The sequence below is a fragment of the Callithrix jacchus genome, chromosome 7, assembly GCF_049354715.1.
Source record: "Callithrix jacchus isolate 240 chromosome 7, calJac240_pri, whole genome shotgun sequence".
NCBI lineage: Eukaryota > Metazoa > Chordata > Mammalia > Primates > Cebidae > Callithrix > Callithrix jacchus.
In genome coordinates, this window is record NC_133508.1 from 33,923,582 (window position 1) to 33,951,318 (window position 27,737).

At 39.4% G+C, this 27,737-nt stretch overlaps 1 protein-coding gene across 50 annotated transcripts in view; it reads right to left on the reverse strand.

Annotated features, from left to right (window-relative positions):
- PARD3 (par-3 family cell polarity regulator) overlaps positions 1–27,737 on the reverse strand; it is a 716,461-nt gene that overhangs the window by 199,046 nt on the left and 489,678 nt on the right. For 48 of the 50 annotated variants that reach the window (XM_078329879.1, XM_078329878.1, XM_078329877.1 and 45 more), the window contains one exon: positions 13,579–13,810. In XM_078329879.1, coding sequence (XP_078186005.1) covers positions 13,579–13,810 — 232 coding nt within the window. Of the gene's footprint in view, positions 1–8,691; positions 8,813–13,578; positions 13,811–27,737 lie in introns of those variants that run through there. The other 2 variants (XM_035307176.3, XM_035307175.3) reach the window with 1 other exon arrangement.

The window sequence follows — 27,737 nt, forward strand, 5'->3', positions numbered from 1 at the left end:
ATGTGAATGTGTTCTGCCTAAGTTACTATCAATGCTTTGCCACTGTGCCCAAAGTAACATCAGGCAGCCAGCTGTTGCTACGTCCTAGAAAGAAAATCAAAGGAAAATTTCCACCCTGTTAGAGTACCTACTTGCAGTTGATCTAAACTTTACTTTGTTAAAACTGTTTCAGAATCAAGCTATCCTGAGATAAATTAAATAGATGTTATCACTTTCTCAATTAAGCAAGTGATTTCATTCTTGCCACTGAGTTTAAGACCTCCATTCAAAAAAAAAAAAAAAAGGTAAAAACTTTCTACTACTATAAATTTAAAAAGGAAAGAAATCTGAAATTCTAGGAATTCAAAAGTTCAACTTGGGATGTTTTCCTAATAACTAAAATCAGTTAGGAAAGCAGGAATGTGATAAAAGGTCTTTTTCCCTAGAATCTTCAGTTAGTGGAAATTTACAAAGGTCAGGTTTGAGGATCCCAGACAGATGTGAGACAGGTGACACTGAGCTTGAATAGCCCTCACAAGGAGCAAAGCCTGGAGAGGTGAGCCTGTGGACCTTCCAAGGATCAGGCAATTGTGATCTGAGCGGCACTGACAGGGTGTGGGTTGAGGTGGAGAGAAAGACGAGGAAACAGAGGAATGAGGAGAGGAGGTAAAAACTGCTAACACATCCTGTGGAAAAGAAGAACGACCTCATAATTGTTTTCATAGTGGAAAATAAGAGGGAGCAGTGGTGGAGGTACAAGGCAGCATGCAGTAAGGAAAGGGAAAATGAGGGTGGGAACGAAAAGAGAGAGAGAATTCGCAGGACAGAGTCACCTGGAAGAAACAGAGCCGGAGGAAAGAGGGCATTGTTTTGAAATCATCCTGGCCAGGTGCGGTGGCTCACATCTGTAATCCCAGCATTTTGGGAGGCTGGGGCAGGTGGATCAAGAGGTCAGAAGTTCAAGATGAGCCTGGCCAAGATGGTGAAACCCTGTCTCTACTAAAAATACAAAACATTAGCTGGGTGTGGTGGTGGACACCTGTAATCCCAGCAACTTCAGGAGGCTGAAGCAGAGAACTGCTTGAACCCAGGAGGCAGAAATTGCAGTGAGCTGAGATTATGCGACTATACTCCAGCCAGGAGTTTTGAGACCAGCAGAGGCAACAGCGTGAATCCCCATCGCTACAAAATAAAAAATTTAAAAAAAAAAGAATTATTTTGGGAAGAGAAGAGACCACAGACAGAGAAAGTGACAGAAGTCAAGTAAGGGGCTGGGGGTGGCGGCTCACGCCTGTCATCCCAACACTTTCAAAGGCTGAGGCTGGCAGATCACGAGGTCAAGAGATCGAGACCATCCTGGCCAACACGGTGAAACTCCGTCTCTACTAAAAATACAAAAACTAGCCGGGTGTGGTGGTATGCGCCTGTAGTCCCAGCTACTCGGGAGGCTGAGGGCAGGAGAACCGCTTGAACTCAGGAGGTAGAAGTTGCAGTGAGCTGAGATCGCACCATTGCACTCCAGCCTGGTGACAAAGTAAGACTCTGTCTGAATTTAAAAAAGAAAGAAAGAAATCAAATAGGAACAAAATGTGAAAGTCGGGTTCAAAATATATTAACTTCTGCATTCCCAAGCTAGCAACAGAAATCTTTTTTCCATCACACTCACAATAGCAATATCCTGTTGCATAGCAATCTTGGCTCCCACACAGGTTTTGGGGGTGGCCAAACCTACCCGGAAGGGCTAAGAAGGCTCAGATGGTGCAGGGGAGTGTTAGGAACATGGCCTTTGAGGTTGACCACTGTTCAAATTCGGTGTGGCTCTACCACCAATTATCTTGTGACCTAGGTAAGTCAGTTCCTCTCTGAACCTTTGTATTTTAGTTTCATCATTCATCAAGCAGGGCTACAATTAGCACCTTTTAGGGTCATCATGAGGCATAAATGGGTTACGGAACACAGGGTTCTCGGCAGTGTCCACCAGTATCAACAGGCAGTGAGTGCTGACTGCTAGCCAGAGTATCAGTGGACGTAAGCTGCGTAAGAAACAGCTTCTTTTTTGCCTCAAAAAGTCACAATGACCTACATACCACCTAACTAAATCAGAAATGGGATAAAAACTGATAATAATCCTCTAAATTAGCCAAGAGAGTAGAAACTGAGAAATCTTAATCTGCAAGTAGGAAAATGTTTTAGTTGGTTTCCATCATTTCAAAGTATCTGTTCCTCTGTACGAACAGAGAATGTAAAGTTCTTCCTTCTACTTCCTTTTTTTATAAAAGACTAACATTGCTAGATCATATTTTCATTATAAAAGAAATAGAAGTCATAATGTAAATATTATAAATGTCTTGGGAGAAGAAACTAAGAAGGTGAGGTTGTCATCAGCCTGTCAAGGCATACCTCAGATTCCAGGCCCCAGGTGTGGGCTGGGTCCTGGTGCTTCTGGAGAAACGTGTGGACACCCAGAGGGTAGTAATGAAAAAGAAAGCCCAAGAGCGCCCCCTGTGGGCAAAGCAGAAGTTGTTTGTAAGTGGTCCATGGCTGTGGCAAGGGAGGCCTTCCACCCACTCATTTGCTCTGCAGCAGCTGCCCACAAAGTTTGTGAGGAGTAAAACCAGTTTTGACTTCTTTAGAAACAGAATCTTACACATTTCCTGGACCCTGATGTTTTGAGGCGTAGGCAGACATGAAAGGGCAAATTTTAACACACACACTTTGCTTAAATCTATCACCACTTAACTATGTAATCCTCAGCCTGAAAATAGGGAAATGCCCAACATGGAATATATAAGCTGGCAATCCTAATTATCTTTTCTGAGAGTCTTATGTACTAAAGAATACTTTAATCATGGCTGGGCATGGTGGTGCATGCCTGAAATCCTAGTACTCTGGGAGGTCAGACAGGAGGATCACCTGAGGCCAGGAGTTTGAGAATAGCCTGGGCAATAAAGTGAGACCCCATCTCTACAAAGTAAAAAATAGAAAAGTGGCTGGGCATGGTGACATGTGCCTACAGTCCCAGCTACTCAGCAGACTGAGGCAGGAGAATCACCTAAGCCCAGAAGTTCAAGGTTGCAAGAATCACGTTACTGCACTCCTGCCTGGGTAACAAAGCAAGATTCTGTCTCCAAAAAAACTTTAATTAAAAAAAATCAAAATTAAGCCAGGCACAGTGGCTCATGCCTGTAATCCCAGCACTTTGAGAGGCCCAGGTGGGGGAATCATTTGAGGTCAGGAGTTCGAGACCAGCCTGGCCAACATAGTGAAACCCCATCTCTACTAAAAATACGAAATTAGGTGGGTGTTGTGGGTCATGCCTGTAATCCCAGCTGCTTAAGAGGCTGAGGCAGGAGAATTGATTGAACCCAGAAGATGGAGGTTGCAGCGAGCCAAGACTGCACCAGTGCACTCCACCCTAGGTGATGGAACAAGAATGTCTCATAAAAAAAAAAATCAAAATTAAAAATTTTTTTTTATTTACAAGAATCATCTATTGCTATTTTTAGAAGAAAAAAAGAAATTCAGTAATAAACCAAAGACCATGATGTAGATCCATGGAGCATGGAAGGCTGCTCTTGGGGACGGTCTCTGCAGTCACAGTATGCGCATATACAAAGGCAGAGACGGCAGTGACATCACCTTCCAAACATGGGGGCACCAGCACTGTCCTTGTATGAAGACTTGTCATAAATTGCAAAATTACCCCTAATATAAGTTTCCAACATACACTATCCAAAAGTTTCATTTATTCATTTACTCAATACTGCTTTAGTCTGGATTTCATCATAAGCAGACCATGAGACAAGGATTCAGGATAGTGGTTTAAGGGAAGAAACACTTAGGAGGGAAGTGGAGACGCAATAGTGAGTGAGGAGGAGGAAAGGCTGAGCCTGTGACACAGTGGGTAAGGGGAACACAATCCCATAGGCAAACTCTGGAACCAGGGTAGGGGCTGCTGCCTCTCGACCTGAAATGTGCACAGAAATCTCCAGGGTTGATAAACTGCACATTCCAGTGTCAGCAGATGTGGGCAGGGCCTGGGATTCCGCATTTCTGACAAGCTTCTAGTCTGAGAATGAAGGGTGCAGACTGTATGCCTTAGTGCTATAAACCCAAGGAGTATGGGGACTGGGGTACATTTACACTGGCACTGAAGGCTGCTCCAAGGTGGACACATCCAGCAGGCCCAGATGGAAACACAGAGCTGCCTTTCAAGGCTTCAGAGAGGCTTCGGGCACAGAGGCAGAGAATGGCCACGGAAGGGTTTTGGCAATGGGGCATGTGTTACCCTTACTGGGCACTGATGAGGGATGCACCATGCAGTCTGCCAGGCATACAGCAAGGGAAAAGTGGGTTTACATTCTCTGTCAATGTCAATGTATATTTACATCAAAAGAGTGGGACCTATCATATCTCAGGTAGGAGTGCAAATGCGAAAAATGATGCCAAAAAGTGGGCTAGATAGTGTCAGGGTGGGAGGGAGCAGAGTTTGCAATTTTGGCTAGACCCTCTAAAAAGCTGACTCTTGAATGAAGATGTTAAAGGTGCAAGAGTGAACCTAGGAATACCTGAGAAAAGGGTACTCCAGGTAGAGGGAGGAGCAAGGGAAAAGGTTCTAATGGACCCAGTGGGTTTAGGGAAAAGTAAAGTTACTGAAGGCAAGAGGGGTGGAGTCAAGGTCAGAGAGGTTGAGGTGAAGGACCAAACCCTGTGGGACCCTAAGGATTTGGCTTTTGTTCTGAGTGGCGCTAATGGCTACTGGGAGGTTGAACAGAGGAGGGAAAAGTGCCTTCTGGCTGTGGTGGTGAGAATATACTGTAGGAAGCAGGGGTTGAGGCAGGAGGCACAGGGAGAGAACTACTGCCTAAACCAGGAAGAGAGCAGACGGAGCTTCGCCCACTGGGGCACAGTAGCAGTGGTGGATGGGCGGGGGCGGGGGGTGCTGAAAAGTAGAAGGATTGCAGATGTGTGCCAAAAACAGAGCTAATGGACTTTTGCTTTTATATATTCATAACCTGCTTGTTGGGTATAAGAGAAAATCAGGTGTCAAGGATTATCACTCCAAGGCTTTGGATCTAACCAACTGAAGACAGAGTTGCCATTATCTGAGAGGGAAGGCTCAAGGGAGCAGCATGCAGGGAGGGGAATCCAGCAGTGAGTTGAGAGCCTGTAAAATTTCAGGTGTCTGGTTGATCTCCAAGTGAATGTGTCAAGTAGACAGTTGGAACTACAAATGAAGAGTTCCAGGAAAATGTCCAGGCAGGAGAGGTGAATTAGAGAGTCATCTGCCTATAGACTGTATTTAGATTGTAGAGGCTCTGTTTCCTGAGAATATCAAAATTCTGTGTTACCAAAAAGAGAGAAAAAAAGGCCGAATGGACTGAGCCCTGGGGCACACCAAGACCTGGAGGACAGAGTATGGTGCAGAATTAGCAAAGGAGACCAAACAGGGTAGGCCACGGAGGAGGAGGGAAAGCTGGCAGAAGCAACGATTAATATGCAGAGTGCTGCTGGCCGACCATGATGAAGGATGAAAACAGACCCGGACTTCCCAAGGCAGAGGGAATGGTGACCTGGATGAGAGCAGGATTTGTTGGAAGGGGTCAAGAATTCACTGAAGCAAGTTCAAGAGAGAATGGGAAAATAGAGACAGCAAATATATCAAAGGGTCTGCTGTGATGGGCACAACAGAACATGAGATCATAGTTAGAAGAGTAAGTAGGGCTAAGAGAGAATTTTCTCTAAGATGGAGGAAACAACAGCATAGTGCAAAACAATGTGAATGAATGATCCTGAAGAGAGAAGAGCAATGCCAGGAGCAGTGGCTGATGCCTCATCTCAGCATGCTGGGAGGCAGAGGCCGGAGGAATGCTGGAGGCCAGAAGTTCGAGACCAACCTGGGCAAGAAAGTGAGATCCCATCTCCACAAAAAATTTAAAAAGTTAGCCAGGCACAGTGGTACATGTCTGTAGTCCCAGCTACCAGGAAGGCTGAGGTGGGAGCTTCACTTGAGATCAGCAGTTCAAGGCACAGTGAGGCATGATTGCACCACTGTACTCCTGCTGGACAACAGAGTAAGACCCTGTCTCAAAATAAATAAATAAACAAAAAGTAGTCACAGATGGGTTTAGAAGAAAGAAATAAGAATTGTTGGGGCAACGTCCTACAAGAGGCAAGAGAGGACCAGAATGGTTTTCAGGAGCTTGGCCTTAGCTTACAGCATGGGATGGAGCGGGCAGAGGTTCCACTAACAAAAAAAAAAAAAAAAGAGCAGTCATGGATGATGCAGAAAGAATTAAGAATTGCCTGCAAGAGGCAAGAGAGGACCAGAATGGTTTGGCCCTTGGCTTAGAGCATGAGATGGAAGTGGGGAAAAGGGTCAACCATCCAAAAAAAAAACATGCAAGCAGGTTAATAGAAGACCTGGTTATTTCACTATGATCCAAATTTTATTCTGATTTTAGTCTTTTGCTTCTAAATTGGCTATTATTAAACATGGGTTAGAAGAAAACCAACACTCAATTAGGAAACAGTTCCCCCAGTAAATTCTTTAAAAGATTGTTTGAGGATAAAACAACTACCTTTATATACTACTTTGTGGCTTGATAAAAATACATTTAGGAATAACATGTACTTGATCTATTATATTTAATGTAAATAATATGGAGCCTTAATGGTAACAAGTAAAAGCATTCAGAAGGAATATTTCCAATATATGTTGTGGTGAATGTCATTAGCTGAGTCTGTCTTCTAAGTGCATTTTTAAATGGTGTGATCGTATTTATTTACCCTATGTTATTAGAAAGTGAATAGTCGGTAGCCTTCAATTTTCACATCAATTGCAGAAAAAAAGATTCCATTTTCCACACAGCCTGGAATTGAAATTGACTTAGCATCTCAGAACTGTCAAGAATTTCTTTTGCGAAAAGGTTTGCTTTACAGAGACTATAAAGTGGGTGTCATCCTTGACACCTGCATTCTATATTCATGCAGCAGGTCTATGGAAAAGGAACGTTAAAGAACATCAGAAAAGGTCTGAGAGGCCCGGCCGTCATGCTTTGTGCCTCCTTCAGCTTCCTCTGCATTCAGCCTGCGCGCTGTGAATGTCAGAGGTTCTCTATTTAAAACTGCTAACCAGGAAAAGAAGAATACTTGAAGAATATGGTATCAGCTACCTTAGAGGTCAGTTGGACATTTAGTTTCTTGTGTTAAAAATGGAAACCTCTGTTTCAATTAAAATTAATAGAAGCATACATTAAGTCCTTAGGATTTACAAATTCATAACTCATTCCAAGGAAACCTCCCAGGGTGTATAATTACAAAACAGAGCTTTCCTTGTCCAGGTGACAAACAAGAAGGCAAATAAAGCTATGTAAAATCTTGCTGTGTTTCATTTGGAGAAGTACTGCCTTCTACGGGCTTACTTTAACTGCATGCCTGAAAGCACAGGATGCCACTTGAGGTACCAATGTGAACCTGGCTATATTAATCCCCATGGCAGCCAGGCCCAAGACATGAAAAACTAGCACGACCAAATAAACACTCTTCTGTGTGTCTCCTTACTAGAATATAACTGAACGCTTTCCCTTGGGTAGGGTGAGGGTAGAAATGCAAACTGCTCTCAAGTCAGAGCAGAGGTCAAGCCTTCTCACAGGCACTAGACCCAATCCACAATATCCTTTATCGATGGTTTTCAAGACTTCAGTTACTTATTTTTATTTTTTATTAAAATTTTTTTTTAGAGACAGGGCCTTACTGTGTTCCCCAGGCTGGTCTTGAACCCCTGTGGCCTGGACTTACAGGTTTGAGCCAATGCACCCAACCCACATTTATTTTCAATAAGAATGCAATGCTAACATTTTCAGGAAAAAGAACTAACTAAATATACAGTCTCTGTCTCAAATTCTGAGAAGCCATGAATAATGAAACTGTGAATTGAGGCTTCTTACAAGAGAGAAGGTTTCAATCCAAAGTTAAGGACTATTGGAGATCCAGTGGCCTGCACTAGCATTTGGATCTGTGACTCGAACGCTAGGCTGGGCGGACTCTTTCCAGAAACATTCACAAAAGAGTGTGTGCTCTCTCAACACATGGTCTCAGCAGACCCTGCGATTACTATGTGCCAAAGTAGCTTTTTTCACACAGGAAGGACTTGCTGTTTCAGCCATCTCTAAGCACAGAAATTTGTTTTTCTACACCACCACCCCCAACTGCCCATTTTTGGTCGAAACTCTAATCCACAAACAGACTGAAACCTTTGCCAGAAGGCCCTTCAAACTGGTCCATCTGGTCATCAATCTATCCACTGCATGTCATCTCTGATGGGTGACTGCACCAGCCCACACACCTCTTTGCCTCTGCCCTGCATCATCTGTGACATCTACCTGTGTCCCAAAGTCACTGGTGGTTACACAACACAACCAAATGGGTGGTGGCCCTTTACAGAATCTTGATAATTTTGAATCTAACATCCAATAGGTGTGTGCTGATGATTTCTGAATACGCCAGCAGTGAGAGGACTATGGTTTTCCACTATGAAAAGGGGCCAATAAAGAAATGAAAGGGAAAAAACATGTCTCCGCCTTTTCAAGCAGTAATTTAAACCCCAAGCTTGAAATCAAGATCAAAAAGTTCTGAATGGATTAATAAGGAAATTACTAAACCATCAAACTGCTGATGTCGTAAACAAAATTCGTCAACAGCCACTAAGAATTCATTAAAAGTAAATTTATTTTTTGTTTAAAAAACATAACAACTGTGCAATATGTGCTGCTCAAGACATGTTTTGAATCGCTTTGTTGTTCATCTCTTCTCGGGCTTCAGTTTGGCAAGGCTAAATGAGAGACACGGTATAGACACACAGTTAGTACAGGTGAGGGAAGCAACAAGAATCTGCGTTTGTTCTTCTTTCAGATGCCTAAGATGTAGAATCCAAACTACAACATTCCGTGTTTAAAACCTGTTCATGTTCATTGTGTTCTGAAAACGATCATATTCTAAAAAGGAAAAGAGAGCAGTATATCTGATTTCAACCAAACAAGGTTACAAACTAAATTATCTATTTCCTCTTCAAAACTGAATAAAACAATGCTTCGGGACCCAGGTAATCATTCTAAATGTAATTGGAGGATTCAATTTTAATGGTAATATTGCAACATTACTTTTGCTTTAGCTTTCTGCACTGACAGGTTCTCAGCCATCATGTATGGACAACGGCTAGAAATAAATCTGAGACATGTACAGTAAGGCCTTGTCTAAGAACCTTCAGTTTTAGAGTACATACAATTCCATGGCATTCAAACGTAACAGTTCCAATTTTGCAGCAAACCAACATCAAATTGCACTTACTCTAGGGCTCACAAAAAAGAGAGAACATGATTTTAACTTCTTAATATCTAAGAATACAGTATTTTATTATCTTGCTGGTTATTTCAATTTGGAAATAAAAACTAAGGCAAAACCATGTTGCTTAAGGAGGCTGCTTTCTTTTAAAAATGAACACATTTAAAACATTAAAAAACGTATCTCCCTCCTACTGAAGTACGTACTCAGTTTCCTCTTTCGTGACAATTTCACATAATCGTAGAGTTCTCAAAAATATCCTCCAGTATTAAATTTGAATAGCCAAGTGTCTGAGAGCCAAACATATGAAAGACTCAAAATTTCTGCTCCCCACTCTGCTCTGCACTCTGCACACAGAATGATTACATTCACAAGTCATGTTTACCTGTTTTGTAAGCACACTCAGGTTTCTTAGATACAAAGCCATTTTAATCAAGGTGATAGAAGCTCCTTGTGTGCAAAAGATGTAGTATGTATGAGAAGAAATTAATACAAACATGAAAAACTTAGTATTTGTTATTTGATTCCTTATAGATTTGAATTTGTGATTTAGGACTTCCATTAAGGCGGCTTTTATAGTTCATATACTCCATAATTTATAAACAGAAGAGTGATTCATATGACTCAACATTCTTTCCTAGAGCTGTTTATCAATAATTAAATCATCTTTGTGACTATCATTCAATGTGTGAAAGAGAAAACCATGCTGTCTGTATATGCCAATGATTAAAAATATCTACCCAAGATGCCATCATTTCCTCTGGTACAGTTTTTAAAACAAGGTCTATCTATTTGAACCTCATCATATTTTACCAGATATCATGAACAACCTGCTGGGGTAGGAACAGTGTATGAGTGGGGGTTGCAGGGAGGCAACAGGATGATGGGTGCAGGACAGGATGGTAGAGGGAGGAGAGCCAGTGAGCCCGTTTTTAAAGGAAAATATCTTACTTAATCAAGCAGACTAAAAAGAAAAAGCTCATATGCTGCTATATTTACCTACAAAGCTAGACTCCCAATACCTAATGTCCCTTAGCCGTTTTCTGAGCCACAAGATAGAAACTAAAGCATAATACACACAGACACACCCCTGTTTTGCACTGCAGGCCTGCACTGGTCCTCCATTCTTGAACCCTCTTGCAAACTGTACTAAGAAATATATATGCACATGCATGTTCTGATGAAGCTCTTTAAAAGCAGCACTGCTAAAGAAACCACATCCTAGTATCCTTAAAAGAACAAAGAGAAAGGAAGAGAGACCAATTTTTAAACCTTACTGTAGTCCCCTATGTTGTTAGGAGGGGAAAAAAAAAAAAGAAGGAAACCTAAAACAATCAACCTGAGGGTATATTTGTCTCAAATAATCAGATCCAGGGGATACGGAAGGAAGGCACTTTAAAGTAATGTTTTGGAAAATCTAGCAATGCTTTAAGATAAGAGACTTCTCAAAGACTAATGACGTATCATAATGGTGTGAAGGAAGGATCAAGAGACAACATGCAGTAACAAAAACACTGATTTCATGTTTAACATATTATTCTGAACTCATATTCAAGGGCCAGTATTTGGCAGCCCACTGGGAAAGGGCTGACACAGCAGTTTGCAATCTGATAGAACCCAGCCGTGTCCAGGGGTCCTAGACAAGATGTGGCCACTCTGCTCAAAGGTATTTACATTCACCATGTGGTGCTGTATTGCTCTCCTCGGAGAAAAGCTCTTGTTTTCTGGAATTCCACAGACTTCCATGGTATAAACACTCCCACGATGGCAAATTTTAAGCTACCAGCATGATGTCACTAAACACGGAGCTGGGAAAAGCTACACAGTAGTCATTATATAATATTAGCCCCACGTCCACGCCATTAACGTAAATAATTTCAAGAGCAGAGATCACAGTAAAGTATAGCAAAAATAATTAGGAAGGGATGTATTTTGAGTATTAATTACCTCTGTTTTTTAGATAATGTATTTTATTTTTAATATTGGATGTGTTTGACAACCAGCTTGCAAAATTTCTAAAACTTGATCAATTGGCTCTCGCCAGCCAAGGTGGGGTGACTCCAACAAACCACTGATTTCACATACCTAAAAAAGTATGAATGTCAGCTATTTTCTTACCAGTGTTACACACGGGGAGAATATCAGCCCAAATTTTAGGGGAAAATAAAAATCTTCAGCCCCTGACCTGCATATAGAATTTTATTTTTAAAAATATGCAGGACCATCTTCTTTATCACAAAGTTGGCTTTCATGATAGGTTATGGGTACAGGCCATAGATACTGATCTAGAGAAAGCATCATGTAATGTTTGATAGGACTTCTAGAAGAAAGAGAGTTGTGTGGTGGTATTCTTCAAGGTCACTTAGAAACAATACACATTTCTCCCATACTCTCTGCTCCTCTGGCCCCAGACAGAAAGCTCTACTATAGACCTTCCTTCTGGAGTTGCAAGTTACAGAAAAAGATCACTTATAATTAATGTAATTCTAAGATACAAGAAGTGTATTTTTTATTCCATGACCAGAACAGAGCACTTTACCTATCAGATGAATGTTGGCTGATGAATGAAAACCAACAAGCCATTAGCTTTCAGTAAGATGTTAGGAGAGCCCCTGGAAGTGAGAATGTGCTACAAGTCTCAGGGGAAGTTTTCTCCCATCTCTAATCCTATAATTTGAAGAAGACAGTAGTACAAATTCCTTCCATGTTAATTGATGGGCAGCAGCCTTAATTCTGTGAACTGTGGAGGTGCCAGTTTATGAGTTGTCTGTCTGCACATATAGAATGAGAAGGCCCCTGGCTAACACAGAAACGGAAATAAAGTGGCAGTTGGAGCAATTTCTTCCTGTATGATTCTTGGACACAGAGTATAATGAAGAAACATGATCTGATTGAAAATGCATTTGGAGGGAGCACTATATAAACAAGAAAAACTCTAAGGAAAACCTATGAAAATCCCAAAGTTCTGAAGCACTAAGAGACAGAAATCCAATCATATTGAAAGAAAATACTGCTCATAGGCCAGGCTTTGTGCTAATATAAGTTTAGAGTTAATTTCTTTCTTCCATGCACTTAATCAGCCATCTACAGAACACATCTGTTGTGCTGTGTAGCCTTCAGGCTGGGCCATGGTTCCTCGACTTTCCAGGTCTGACTTATCCATAACTCCATGAGCTATTGAGGTCAATTTCAGGATTACAAATCAACAGATTCTATGAAAATGAAAACTGTTGTTCACATTTTGCAATTTAAAAAAAAGTTTTCTTAAAAGGAAGGGGTCCATAATGCAGAATAACTACTTTTCGAAAAGTCAAATGACTGTGTTGTATGTTTTCAATTTTAAACTGTCACCTTGATAATGTTTAGGGGCTTAATTTATGAAACAATCAAGCAATCTTCATATTTAACATTAAATGCCTGAATATTATAAATCATCTTAGATGAACATTTATGGGAGAGTTTCAGTGCAACTTCTGAACAAGTTGTCACTTTTATTATATCGCAATGATTTGTAAAAAATGATATGCTAAGTAATCCTGAGTATGATTTAGGTGCACAAAAACAACTGTCAGGAAACAGCCAGAGACCACATTTAATGAAATCTTTACAGACTGAAGTAATAAGTATTAAATTAATCAACACAGCTTAATTGAAGCTCTATTTGTAACATTTTTATTAGACTGGTTATTAATGAACCTTTAAACGATATCACTAACTTGAGCTCTATGTTTAAATTTAAATAATGAACCATTGTTCACACACAAAAAAAGAATAAACACTGCTTTAATAGCCCTTTGTCTCAACGGGCTTTCACTCTTATGCATAACTAATATACAGACAAATCCCTCCTACCTTTCAACAATTATTTACATGGTTGGCAAGATATCATCATTTAGGCTGCTAAAATAGTCTGAAATACCTAACATGAAATCCATAACGAAGTAAAAATGCAGTAAGTAAAGATTATATAAGAATTTTGGTTGACTTCAAAGATAATGTTTTCAAATCTGTGCTTTCAGCGCTTTTAATTTTTTCCTTTTCTTTTTCTTTTTTTTTTTTTTTTTTGAGAATGGAATGACCTAGCTATGATGCCCAGGCTGGATTTGGAATCCTGGGCTCAAGCATTCCTCCCAGCTCAGCCTCCCAAGCAGCTGGGATTACAAGTGTGCACTATTGTATCCAGTTTTTACTACTTTTTGCTAAGCTCACATTCCTGTATGTATAAGGAGATTCTGGTTTGGGATGGTAAAGACTTACCTGAACATGTCTCCCAAGCCCTTCAGCATGCCCTTCTTGGCTTTCATTTTATCCTTTTCCTTATCTCTATCTTTCTTCTTTTCTTTTCCAGTTTTATCTTTTTTTCTATCAGTCTTATCACCTTTCTCTTGGTTTCCATTCATTTGTCTCTCCAGAGAGTGGGAAGGCTGATCACTGGCTGTGGATACAGACTCTCTCCCTGATCTTGAACTTTCTTCGGTGTCTTCTTCCACTTGGAAGGAAAGAAAAAAAACAATAGGGATACAGTGAACCAACACAACAAAAGTAATAAAGCTAAAATACACTCAAGGACTTTACTTCCCCACACTTTTATTGCAGTATGGGCCTGTCAGCAACATGGACTGCAATGATGTTTAACTTTGAGTAGAATTAAAATGGAATATGTGATGTGGATGCCTCTTTGGTGAGGATCGTGTGCCAAGTCAGTCGTAGAGAAGCAGCTTCCTGGTGGGATGCCGATGCACCCACAGAAACACCCTCTAGGAATCAGACTGTACACTACTGTGGGGCCCAGCAAGACCTTGTTATACAACACAGACCTCTAAGGGTCCAGTGAACTATATTTACAAGATGAAAATAAAGAAAACAAGCAGCCCTTCCCAAAGGGCTTCCTTTCTTCTTGGGTAAGAATAATGCACATACACTCTGGCCCCTCATTAATTTGCTGGACTACACCATTCAGAGTCAGTAGGACTTCTCTCCTCAGGCTCCCAAACATACCCATTTAGAATTGTTGCACGCAGAAGAGCAGATTATTTTGGCTCTGCACAGCCTCTGTAACTTTTCTTTGCATAAGGCCAACATAAGAAGTAAATGCTACTATATGTTCCAATCCTAAACAATCTTGCATGCCTATCTGCACCATGGCATCTGAACAGAGGTAGAGGAGGCCATGAAAATAAGTAAATCAATAAGCTCACTTCTCTGGACTTTGCAGATAAAAGATCTACTTAGTGATAACAATGTTCCATTCCTTGAATCAACACTTCATAAGCACATGGTCCAAGGGCACTTCAATACCCCAAAGTTTTTGCCGTTGAAAGAATGACAAGTAAGTGAAGTAGGTTTCTACCTACCAAAAGAGCTTTAAGCGTTTCTCTATTGAGTAAGAAGCAGGAAGGCAAATATGAACAGCCATTCTCAGAAATCTTCTTTTGCGACTGGTCACCTAAAGTTCTCCTCCAAATACAATGAGAATTATAGGGGCTTACGGTTAATTTATCCTTGAATTCTGAAGTCATTTTTCTTTTCCAGCATCAATAAAAAAAGTATGAATCGATATTTTTGAGTTTCTTGTAACAAAGAGTCAAACAGAATGGTTTAGCCTCTTCCCAAACTTTTGCAAAGAACTGTCCTATAAATCAAGTTACTATAGCCTCAGTAAAATTCAGTCCTGCCTTTCCACCAGCAAGGAGCATGTTCTTTTTTTTTTTTAGATGGAGTTTTGTTGTTTTTTGCCCAGGCTGAAGTGCAATGGCACGATCTTGGCTCACTGCAATGTCTCCCTCCTGAGTTCAAGCAATTCTCCTGCCTCGGCCTCCTGAGTAGCTGGAATTACAAGTGTCCATCACCACACCCTGCTAATTTTTTTGTATTTTTAGTAGTGACGGGTTGTCATCATGTTGGCCAGGCTGGTCTCAAACTCCTGACCTCTGGTGATCCACCCACCTAAGCCTCCCAAAGTGCTGGGATTACAGGTGTGAGCTACCACGCTCAGTGCAAGGAACATTTTCATTAGCAATACACAATTATCATGGGTATAATAAGACCAGCTGAAATGGTCCTGATATCTTACATTTCTGCCATTAAACCCTCACGAATCTGAACAGAGACTATCAAGTGATAGGACAGCTATGCCCAAGTAATACAGTTGTTGTTTGTTGTTGTTGTTAAAAAAGCCAGCCATTTGTCATAATGCAAAAAACAAAGCTCAGAATTCTTTTTCTTAAGACATTTGATTAAAAGCTTAAGTCAACACATTTCCCAGCAGGTCATGTTCCAGGTAGAGACAAAGAGTAAAAACATCTCTGTGCCTAAATCTGGAAGCTACTTTGGAGATTTTCTACACCAACTTCAGTTTCCTGCAGTACATGACCTTCATGCATTCTTTGATCAACTCTGTTTGTGACTGCCTGATTCCACACTTTGTACAGCATATATTTGGGTAATCTATCATCCAAGTCACTACACAGTCTGCCCAGAAGATAATTCCAGCAGTCAGCACTGCATTTCAGAAACCAATTGTCAGTCCTCTGTGGTCACTGTGACTTGTGGCTCATAATGATAAAATCGCTCAAGAAACTAGATCAAATGTATACTGGGAATATGGGACTGGCTAGCAAGCATATAAATGACTTCAGAAAGGTTAGCCTCCCTCTCTATTGCAAGTTATCTCATTGTAAGCCATTCTCTTCCTTCAAAGGACATGGTAGCTTTTAAGAAAATTTGCTCCCTTTCCTCTCTAAATAGAATTGTGCAGGTTTATTAGAAAAAGCCAGTTACAATTAGTGACATAGTGAAAATCCATAACCTTACAAATAATACTGAGTTCAGGCTACAATTTCTTGTGTTGTATACAGTGCAGGGAAAGAATATCCTGGCAACTGGCTCAAGGGCTTGCTAACTATGTGCAGCCTTTTCAAATGAGTGCTCCCCCAAAGAATGTAACTATAGCTCAAGCAGGGTTGTAGTGTGTTGCTTATACCCTTGAACATGGCTGTGCTCTATCTGCTTGTGAACCGCTACTTCAACACTTCAACACTTTGAGATATGGGTGTGGCCACAAGTTTCAGACAATTGATCAACTCATTACAGAATCAATTCCCAAAAGTTCTCTGGAGCTATAAAAACCTATGTCTATTGGTATACCCAAGACAAATAAATGGATGCTAGTGAATTTTCTATAATTCCTGCATAGAACCCTCCTTTCACCTATACTTCCATAGCCCTTTCTTTGTAAAATCTATTATTACTGCACTTCTCATATGACATCACGTACATGTTTCCCTCCTATTCTCTAAGCTCTTAAAATGAAGATGATGGGGCAAACAGCAGCTGCTCATAAATGGCTGTGTAAATGAAAGACTACTGGTAAAAACTGACTTCTGACATTATCCCAACCAAATTTTAATTTCCAGGTATCGCCATTCTTCTAGCTTTAGAAAAATGCCTGTAATCAAACCTGACAAGACTAGCCACAATCCAGCTACAGTAACATTAGGTAAGAATGCTCGTGGTATTTGCTTTAGCTCTAATTGGTTTCTGGTATATTTTCATGCTATTATTGTTACTGCTATATGCATCATCTAATAGATTTTACAGCCCTCTACAATGTCTGAAACTATAAACAGAAAAATGAGTTCAATAAATGTAAATGATTTAGTCTTCCACAGCAACCATTATCATAAATCATGAATGGAACTATCAGTAGCAATTCTGTTAGTTTTCTGCCTAATCGTTTTGGCAGAAGTTCAAGGGGCATATGTTGGCTCTTGGCTTGGGAACAGAATAATGGCAGTGCCTTCACAGCTCACTATATGCTGAAGTCATGTTTGTTGCCAGTTCTTTTCATATTCAAAATAATTTTCTGGTGTATGTAACACAACTTATTTTCTAAAGTATGTGAAATAAAGTTAGTATAAATTCATTTATTAGCTTAAGGTTTTGTATCCTCATTTTATGAAATTAAAACTCCTACCTCTATTTCATGCCCCAAGCCAGTGGACTGTTTAAAATGACACTTTTGGAGGATTCTTTATGCTTGTTCTGAACATTCTAATTTAGATAATACATTATCACAGAAACTCTTCTGGGGGTGTACTGATTTAACTAATCCCTTTGAATGCCAACTAATTAAAAATATTTAGCAATATGTAGCTTCATATGTACAAACATAAGATGTTCTTTTAAAGTACTGAATTATATATACTTCAAACTCTGAAATTATTTGATAGAGAAAAATAATCTTTACCCTGCTCCTATGCAGAAACATTGTAGTTTTAAAAGTTCAAATAAATTGGTTACACATGGTTAATTTTTGAAAAAATATACATATCAAGGTCAATGATGTACTAGTCAGATTTTAAGTGTTAAAACAAATCTGTACATTGAATACAAGCTTTATAATTAGATACGTAAAATATCTTTATTCCCTTAAACTAAGAAAACCACACATTCATAGAAACAATTTTTCAAGTAAGAAAAGTACTAGTAATATATCGGCAATAAATGGCTTGATCTATTGTGTTCATACAGCAAATTACAAGGCAAGAACTAATCCTAAAGCTACATTTAGATAATGTACTATTTTAAGTGCTATATACATATCTTGATTTTTTCTCTTTAATTTTGCTCATTTTGACGAATTACTTGCTTTCCTTTTGCAGACAGCCTGCACAAAGAAAGATGATTATCTCCTTCTAAACAAACAGAAATTTCTATTTTAGACAACATTTTTGCCTATTTAAGCTGCTCTATGCACTGAACTATCAGCTACATTTCTATGTGATTACCTATAAAGACAAGTACTTTCAAGTTTCTTTTTTTAAAGAAGGTGTAGAATGAAGCTGCTTATTTCTCTTTAATGTGGCACAGTCATTCTGCAATTAAGACGTACCTAATTACCATGTTTTCAACAGATGCAAATGCAGCTCAATTAAAATTCTAGTCCATATTACAAATTAAGCCACCCAACTCTGAAAGGTATCATGTTAGGACTGGATCACCAAGAAGTTTGGAAAAGATCGGGCATTTATGTGGATCGGGCATTTATGATGGAGAAAATGACTTCGGGTTTTCATTGAAGTGCAAAGTTCTGCAACTTCTGCCATAAATAATCTATTTCTATCTAAACTTTACAAACATTTTATGCTCAAAGTTGACTCAAAGCCTCAAAGTCGTTAGAGTCTATTTTTTTCCCCCATTGAGAAGTGATGCTACTGTTGATACTGTAATGATTTCTGTTGGCTGATTATCCAAAATCCATTTCTCCCTTTCTTCTTCCTAATAGAACTCTGTGTTTAGGAATGCAACCTAGCTCCAAGGGGCGAATTCATTACTAAGTTTATGGATACAATACCCCCTGCAGATTTGTCAGTCCAAGGTCATCAGACCAAGAATGGCCCCAATGGACTCAATGGACATATTCCATGCTTAGGAAGGGTTCATTCCCTTCTGTTGGACAGGAATGACAGTTAAAGGTCTCTGAGCCCTCAAAGTACCCTATAGATAGCTGAATTATGGAATTATCCTGTGGGTAGCTGACTCATGGATAGCAGAGCAGAAGGGGCAGAAAAATGTTGGGTCTTTGGAGAAATCTCCCTGAAGCTACCCAACTCTAGACTCAAGTTATACAGGAAAATATATTTCCCTGTTGTTTGAGTTGGTCTGAATTGCATTTTCTATTACATGCAGCTGAAATCATGTGAATAGGTACACTGCATAAAGCAAGTGTTAGAGCAACTGTGGAATATCTACTGTGTTATTTGTCACAAGTGTATAATTTAGCAGTAAATATCATTTTAGGTAGCTTTGGCAATTTTACTAGATGTAAATAATTTGTTTAGATTTGCTACTAGATTTAAATGAATTGTTCAATAGGTATAAATAGAGATATACAACACCAAAACAACATAGTATTACTTCTTATTTAAAACTCAACAATACTCTCCTCTAAGGGAGAGGCCCCAAAAAGCGTTATTAAATATTCACTGAGCAAGTAAATGAAGGACTGAATAAGCAGCCAGCAATATGAAGAACTGCACTTTGCTGCACCCTATTAACAATGAACTACCCTAGTATTAGAAATACTTAGGAACACAGATTCTTGAGCAATTTACAATTTACATTGAAATATAAAGGATCAGACATAAAAATTCTACACAGGATGACTCAGTCTTTATAAGCTATCTTCTTAAAACAAGACTTTTAAGTTAAAATGAAACATTCATTATAGACAATTTCACTAGATTTAGCATATACATTAAGCACTACCAATTTCTGTTAGTGTTAGTTGAAAAACAAGGGTAACAAAAATAAATGAGGAGTGGACTTTCAGCCACTGCAAACTCCTGCATAGGAATCAAGAATACTGGGGACGTAAATATTATTTTTATTTCTTATTTTGATGGAATACTTTGACTTTGGAAGAGGAAGAAAGATGTAGGAAATGAACAGCTAGTGACACACAGATGGTGTTGAATAACAGGATCTGCTGTTCTGGACTCTGACTTTTAACATTAGAATGATGAGCTCCTGGCAGCAGAAAAACTTAGCTTTTTCTGAACACCAAAAAAATGAAACCACAGACACACACACATACACACACACACACACACACACACACACACACACACAAAGCTGGCATGAGACAGGAAGACTTAGAGCTTTTAGACTAACATGTGGGATGAGAATAATAACTGATAGGATGAAGACTGTGAGGAGGTAAAAAGCTATGAAAGAATCAGGTGACATTTATTAGTGGTACTGTAGAGTGGTTTCAGCAACTGGAAGAAAGTTCAAACAGATGACTCCTCAGACACTCTACTCTAAAAATAGCTTTATTTCATTTTTTAAAAAAACTTTTCAATATATGTGGGTGGAGGAAGAAAAACAATAGAATCACTCTTTTAAAGAGTTATTACCAAAAGCCTTTCTTCACTTTTACTTGACATTCTAAACTTCTCTTTAACCCATCCCCCCAAACGAAGCAGGTAAAATGCTCCCACAGATAATGGTAGAATGTCACCTCCATTATCCCTCCCTTCCCAAGACAACGTTGCAGAGCAGGCACAATGAGGGTCACACCCTCAATTTTCTGAACCTGTGCAAATTCACTTTTAGTGTCCAATTGATTTTAAGATTCAAATGATGGCCCACAGCGGATGCTGCTTTCTGTCCATGGGGACAATTTAAAAAGAAGCTTAAGGCTTTTTAAAAACCAATTCTGACCGAAGGTCTAGCTACATAATCGAAATGACAGCACTCATAACCCTTACTGTTGGAATTGCCACTAAGAATTTTATTTCAATCAAGGAGTAAGCTTAACAAACACAATGTCTGTTTGAACAACATACAAACTATTATTTATGGCCAAAGAAAGAGACTACAGGCCACTGCTCAGACTCTTTTAACAACATAAAAACGGTCAGGATTATAAATTACTGAATGGCTAACAATGCTTTATTTTGCCTTTTTGTGTGTGAGGAATCAGAATGCCTGCTCCTCAAAAGCCAATGTTCTTTTTATTATTATTATTATACTTTAAGTTCTGGGGTACATGCGCAGCTCTTGCAGAATTGTTACACAGGTATACACATACCATGGTGGTTTGCTACTTCCAACCCCGCCGTCACCTACATTAGGTATTTCTCCTAATGTTATCCCTCCTCAATCTCCCCACCCCCTGCTATCCCTTCCCTAGCCCCCCACCCCCAACAGACCCCAGTTTGTGATGTTCCCCTCCCTGTGTCCAAAAGCCAGTGTTCTTAATTACCATGAAACATAATCAATATTGGGTGATCCACAAAAATTTCCTGATGTCAAAAAAGTACTTTATACTAAAAAAAATCTCAGATAAGCACAAACACTTGAAGGGCTGTAAGAATCAGACGGTGACTGCAGAGCTCACTGGGCACATCTAGAGGCAGGAGGCCCAGTTGGTAGACCCTAACAATACCTTCTGATATTAAATAATGAGGGTCAGGCCTGGACTGGAAGAGGTGAGATTAGATTACATGTGAAAAAACTAAGAGAGCTTGGTAATGGAATGGTGACACAGTGAGATGATGATTCCAAGTTTCTGAGCCTTGAAGTGCTAATGAGAGAAATCACATCATCAATATCCATCTTTGCGTGCGAGATGCTAGGCCCGTAAACAGTTTCTTCCTTTGCTCTGGTATTTCCAAGAATCATCACTCACCTGGCACTACTATCACAGAAATGAGATTCTTGCCCTGGTGTTGCTATTTACCATCCTATACCGATAAGCCATCCTCTACCCCACAGTCCCAACAATCGTATTATTTTATTTGAAATGCAAGTAATTTTAAATAGTCTGTGATCTGCTCTCTGCCTATACCTTTTTTTTTTTTGAGATGGAATTTGCTTTGTAGCCCAAGCTGGAGTGTAGTGGCACGATCTTGGCTCACTGCAATCTCTGCCTCCTAGGTTCAAGCAATTCTTGTGCCTCAGCCTCCAAAGTAGCTAGGATTACAGGCATGTACCATCATGCCTGGCAAATTTTTGTATTTTAGTAGAGATGGGATCTCACCATGTTGGACAGGCTGGTCTCGAACTCCTGACCTCAAGTGATCCACCTGCCTCAGCCTCCCAAAGTGCTGGGATGACAGGCACCTACATCTTAAACCTTACTCCTCACTATGCTCTGAACTGCCCATACCCACCAACCTAATAGAACTACTGCAGCCCAGAGATGTTCCCCATTTCCTATGTTCCATATTTCTTCATGTGTCTAGTTGAAGACTCTCAAGCAGTAATACTCAACTCAAGCAATATCTCTCTTCTGGAAATGTCCTCCTCTACTTTCCTCTCCTCCCTAATTCCACCTCATTTGGCATCTCCCATGTCCCCCACCCCCACCCCGGGTGCCACACTAACATGCACACTACAAAGGAACTGAACCACACTCCTTATCAAGAGCTTGTTTACCCACCAGATTAAATCATCCTCCCAACCACAAGTCCTTAGGAAATAATAACCTAAATATCAGATTTTAGGTATGCACTTAAATACTTTGCAGTAGGTTTTTAGCACAATGGGCTTTCCTGTTTGGAAGTGTGCTTCATATTCTAGAAAAACCATAAAACTGAGAATCAGAAGCTATGCATTCTAAGATTTCAACCCTAAGTGTAATCTTAGTCAAATAAATAAATACTGTTTCGTCTTAAAAAATGGTTAGAAATGAGGATTCTATCATTCAGACCCTTCAGATAAATGACTTTTCATTGAACTTTCTGCTAAGTTACATTTTACCTAGAAAAAGAAACGTAAGGAATACCTTTGGCTATCACACATCCATACACCCATACTATGATCAGAAACCTAAAAATTAATCAAAGCTCCTTTTCTTAAACTACAGATTAAGTATATGTATCATTTTATTAGCATAAAATGATGTGATAGGTTATTCTTCTTCCTAGCATTTCAGAACAAGTATTGTTATAGAAAAACATGGAATTATCCACTAAAATGAATTAACCAAATAGGAAACAGTTCACAAAGTACTCTCACTTTGAAATCTGATCCCAAATTCTTCTAAAATAGATTTACTGTAAGCTATTGGGTTTAGCTTATGATAAAATTATACTTAGTTTGCGTTACTTTGGCTGAAATAGGTGGTGATAGAAGGCGGGTAGGAGAGGGTAGAATGCTGAGAGAAGAAAATCTGAGATAGCAAATGCAATATGTTATTTCATAGCTATAAAACAAAAACAAAATTCCCCTGGAAGCGCTCGTATTAGTTGATTTAATAATGTAAATTCAGGCCAGGCGCAGTGGCTCACGCCTGAAATCCCAGTACTTTGGGAGGCCGAGGCAGGTAAATCACAAGGTCAGAAGATAGAGACCATCCTGATCAACATGGTGAAACCCTATCTCTACTAAAAATACAAAAATTAGCTGGGCGTGGTGGTGTGTGCCTGTAGTCTCAGCTACTCAGGAGGCTGAGGCAGGAGAATCACTCGAACCAGGGAGTCGGAGGTTGCATTGAGCCAAGATTGCACCACTGCACTCCAGCCTGGTGACACAGTGAGACTTCATCTCCACAAAAAAGAAAAAAAAATTTTAAAAATAATGTAAATTCAGTTTCTTCAAATTTCATACTGAAAACCTAAATTATGCAAATTTTAGAAAAGTGTTTTTCTCTTATCTCCTAATAAGAGCTGTATAGAAAAGTATGCAAGCTACCGTCTTCACATTTGAAGACTATGCCTTCATGTTTGCAAGGCAGAAAGTTTGTCACATTTAAAATTCTGAACTTTATGTATCTTAAAATGAATAGTTACAATTAATAGGAGATATTTGGTTATGCTGTTTCACTTCCTCAACCTTAACAAAAAGCTGTTACAAAACTGAATTTAGGGCTGACAATTTCTGGTAACTTTTAATTATGAAAAAGTAGAATTAATGTATTTTTAAAAAGAAAACAAAGCAATCTTACTGCATGCACTTTCTTGGTAGCAATAGAAACTGATCTATCATGGGGAAACTAGAAGTCTCTTGCTGAGAGCCAGGCTGGATATGTAATTTGCATAGAAGAGGGAGCAGATTGTCAATGCCCTGACCTGTCAAACTCAGGTAGGGTCTCAGAGATAATGGGTCCCAGAATACAAAGCTCCATCTTGATCCAGACAGATACACACAACATAGAGAGGCCAGATGGATTAAATGAAAGACAAAAATGCCGGCTTCTGCCATCTCCACAGGAAGAACGTAAGTGCTACAGAAGATGACAGATACCAGATACCACATGGATCCCACACCAGTCTCTTGGCCCCATTGCTGTGCCTGTGCCATGATTTCCACACTGCTGAGAAGAGGCCAGGCTGTTCAGTGCCATGAATATAGTCACTGGGGAGGGGCTCAACCCAACTGACAAGCAATCAACCATGCCTACGCCTACGTGTCTTACTTGTAAAGAGGGGAAGTGCCACATGATGGTAGAAACCAGAGACTGCAGCCCTATGCAGGGAGCTCTCTGTTCCTACTGACCTCCATACCTGGCTTTTCCACAGTGGCTCAGTCCCTAGCCACATGTTTCCAGGGTGTACTGCTTCCTCAGGAAACATCCCATATGACAGAAAGACCATCTGCCTAGACAATGGTCCTCTTTTCAGATCCAGGTCCAAGGGGGATGCAATTTTTTAATTTCTACAGGTAGCTGTAACCAAGTTGGACCATGGGACAAGAAAGAACCCACTTCTGACGGCCACTGAGCACAGACAATGGACGATGTTGGACATGCAGCCAAAGGACACATAGCTAAGGGACAAGCCCAGAAAGACAAAAATGCAGCAGCACAATCACAGAGACAGCAAGTTCAGAGACCCTGCCATGCAATTCCATTTTCCCTGAAAATGGTGTGGTTAGGATACTGAAGGAGGGCTGAGCCAGCCTTCTTTCCACAGCTGGAGGCAGAAAGTGCCATCATATCTCTAGTTTTATGTAAGCTGACAAGTCTAATGATCACCAGCAGTAACACCACATTTGACAGACTTTTTTTTTTTTTTTTTTTTAAAGAAAAAGAGTTTGTTGAGATATTGAAGAGCTAGTGCATGCAAGGTCCAATGGGGGATACCTCACTCACCTACTCATCCATTTGGCAGACATTCACTGAATTCTATGATTTGCCAAGCCCTGTGTTTGGTAATCAAGATGAAAACAGGTGGGGTGCTTTCCACATGGGCCTCACAGAAGGTAAGGGGTTAGCCTGCCAGACGTAGGGCAGTGAGGAGGTACATAGAATCATGGAATGTTAAACTAGGAGGGACTTTGGAAACCACCTAAGCCAGAATATTTACAACTTTTTCCTAAATACTCAAAACCACCTTTTAAAGTCAAAAATTTATGAAGGATCCCAAAGTACAAAAGTGATTAAAACAACTGTGGAGGTGGTGGTGGGGGCTGACACTGGTGGCCTTTCCCACTCCCCAAACCCAGTGAGGTACTGTTCCTGACCAGAGGTTACAACAAACCCATTTGAAAGTCAGTAATCTAGTCCAAATCTTCAGTTTTAAAAATGAAGGAATTAAAGCTCAAGGAGTTGAAGTTTTGACCAAAATCCCAAATTACTTAAAAGAATGTAGATGGCTGGGCATGGTGGCTTATGCCTGTAATCCCAGCACTTTGAGAGGCCGAGACAGGTGAATTATGAGGTCAAGAGATCGAGACCATCCTGGCCAACATGGTAAAACCCCATCTCTACTAAAAATACAAAAATTAGCCGGGTGTGGTAGTATGTGCCTATAGTCCCAGCTACTCAGAAGGCTGAGGGAGAATTGCTTGAACCCGGGAGGCAGAGGTTGCAGTGAGCTGAGATTGCATCACTGCACTCCAGTCTGATGACAGAGTAAGACTTCATCTCAGAAAAAGAAAATAAAAGCAGGCAGATGAGGATGCAAGTAACCTGAATTCCACTTCTTTGCTCATTCCACCCTATGAACACAATTTCAACAACCCAAATTGGAAAAGTTTGGAATTGAAAATAGCTGCCTTTCTTCTGTCATATGCAAAATGCTGAAACCTGGTCTGCAAAAAATACAAAAAACAGGACTTTTGAAAAATATGACATTTTGTGGTTGGAGATGCAGCAAGTTTTTAGGGCACCTGCCACACGTGTATTTCCCAGGTCTTGTCCAGAACTTTATCTTTGGTTTGCAAACTGTAATATGTCTATCCGTTTGTTTCACTTCACTCCTTTTCTCTGAAGGACAGATAAATGAATGAACTTTAATAAACTGTTATTTCTCTCTTTTTTTTTTTAAAAAAAGTTAGGTTTATATAGAGACTAAATCAGATGTCCACATTAGTGGGACACTCTGGAGGCTATCCCTACAGAATTAAAAATACACCTTATATAGATATATATTATATCTCCTGTTACACTGGAAATGAGTGACATATTGTAAGAGCAAACTGCATTTTTAAAGGGAAATTAAATAACAATTTAACCAGAACAAGAAAAAAGTTCAAAAGCATCATAAATTGTAGATACTCAAAAATTATATAAAGGGGACAAAGCACAGTAATTTTTGATTAAATATACACCCAGGACATACAGAAGCAAGCTCTATAATTGTCAAGTAATATTGATTAGGATGGCAAGGAACCATTATTACAAAGGGAGAAAGCTCAACAGGGTTGAAGGCTCATAGGACTCAGGCTCTTGGAGACCAGATTTGGCAGCAAAAATAGGAAATATACTCTTCATTCAGCAAGAATAGGCTGCATATATTTGTAATCACTGGCTGAAAAAATTGCCTGGATTTAGTGAAAAAACTACCTGGATTTAGATGGAGAAACAGGTGGAGGTGGAGAGAAGTGTAGCGATCCTCTAAGTTATGCTTTGCATATTACATTATGTCAGTATTCATCTTCCCAAATGCATTATATGTATAAGCAAAATATAAAAGTTTTTCCTTATTCTCAAAATGTGATCTTTGTTATTTAAAACTCTTCTTCCCTATAAAAATCTTCCTTAGGAATATGTGATAGAAGTGGTCCACTCAAATGTTGAATTGTAAGTAATTTGCAATCCACATAAATTATCTCTGGTCTCTGCTTTAGCTTTATTCTGTGGTCCCTGCAACTATTCTTACAATAGTTTGATGGTTGAGTCACATTTGAGGTTAAAACACTAAAAGATAAATTAGTAGTTACAAACAATACAAGATAATCTACAATTTTCACTATTAGGTCTCCTAAACCCTTTGCTTCTTAGTAAATATATCAGTAGAAATTTTCCATTATTTTTTAAAAGAATGATTACTTTAATATAATAAATGTTTAACTCTCTGAAAGGATACATTTGTACGTATCTATAAATTTATTTTTTCTCCAATAAACCATGAAAAACATTTGTATTGACCTTTGACTTGTAATAATCTTGGCTTTAAATATTTTGCAATTTTAAAATATACCCACACAAATACAGCTTGCTATTTTAGTTACAGGAAAGCAAGAATAATTCCTGAAAACAAAACAAAATGTGTTCTTAGGATCACAGATTATTCAGTGGAGACACCGTAGCGAGATACTACAAAGTAGTGGTTTTTAAACATTTTGATCTCAAGATAATTTTACACTTCTGAAAATTATTAAGCACTCCAAATTACTTTTTTGTATGTAGATTATATCTAGCAATATGCACTGATTTAAAACTAGGAAAGTCTTAAAATATTACTTTTTAAAAGCAATAAAGCAATTTCATGTTACAGAAATTATATTTTTACCAAAAAAGTTATATATTCCAAAAGAAGTGAGAACATTGGTACTGTTAAATATTTTAGAAATTTTTAGTTTAATATTGGCCTAAAAGATGGATTCTCCTATCTGCTTTTGCATTAGATCTAATGCAGAATCACATGACACGCAGCCTCCAGAAAACTCCACTGTATACTTAT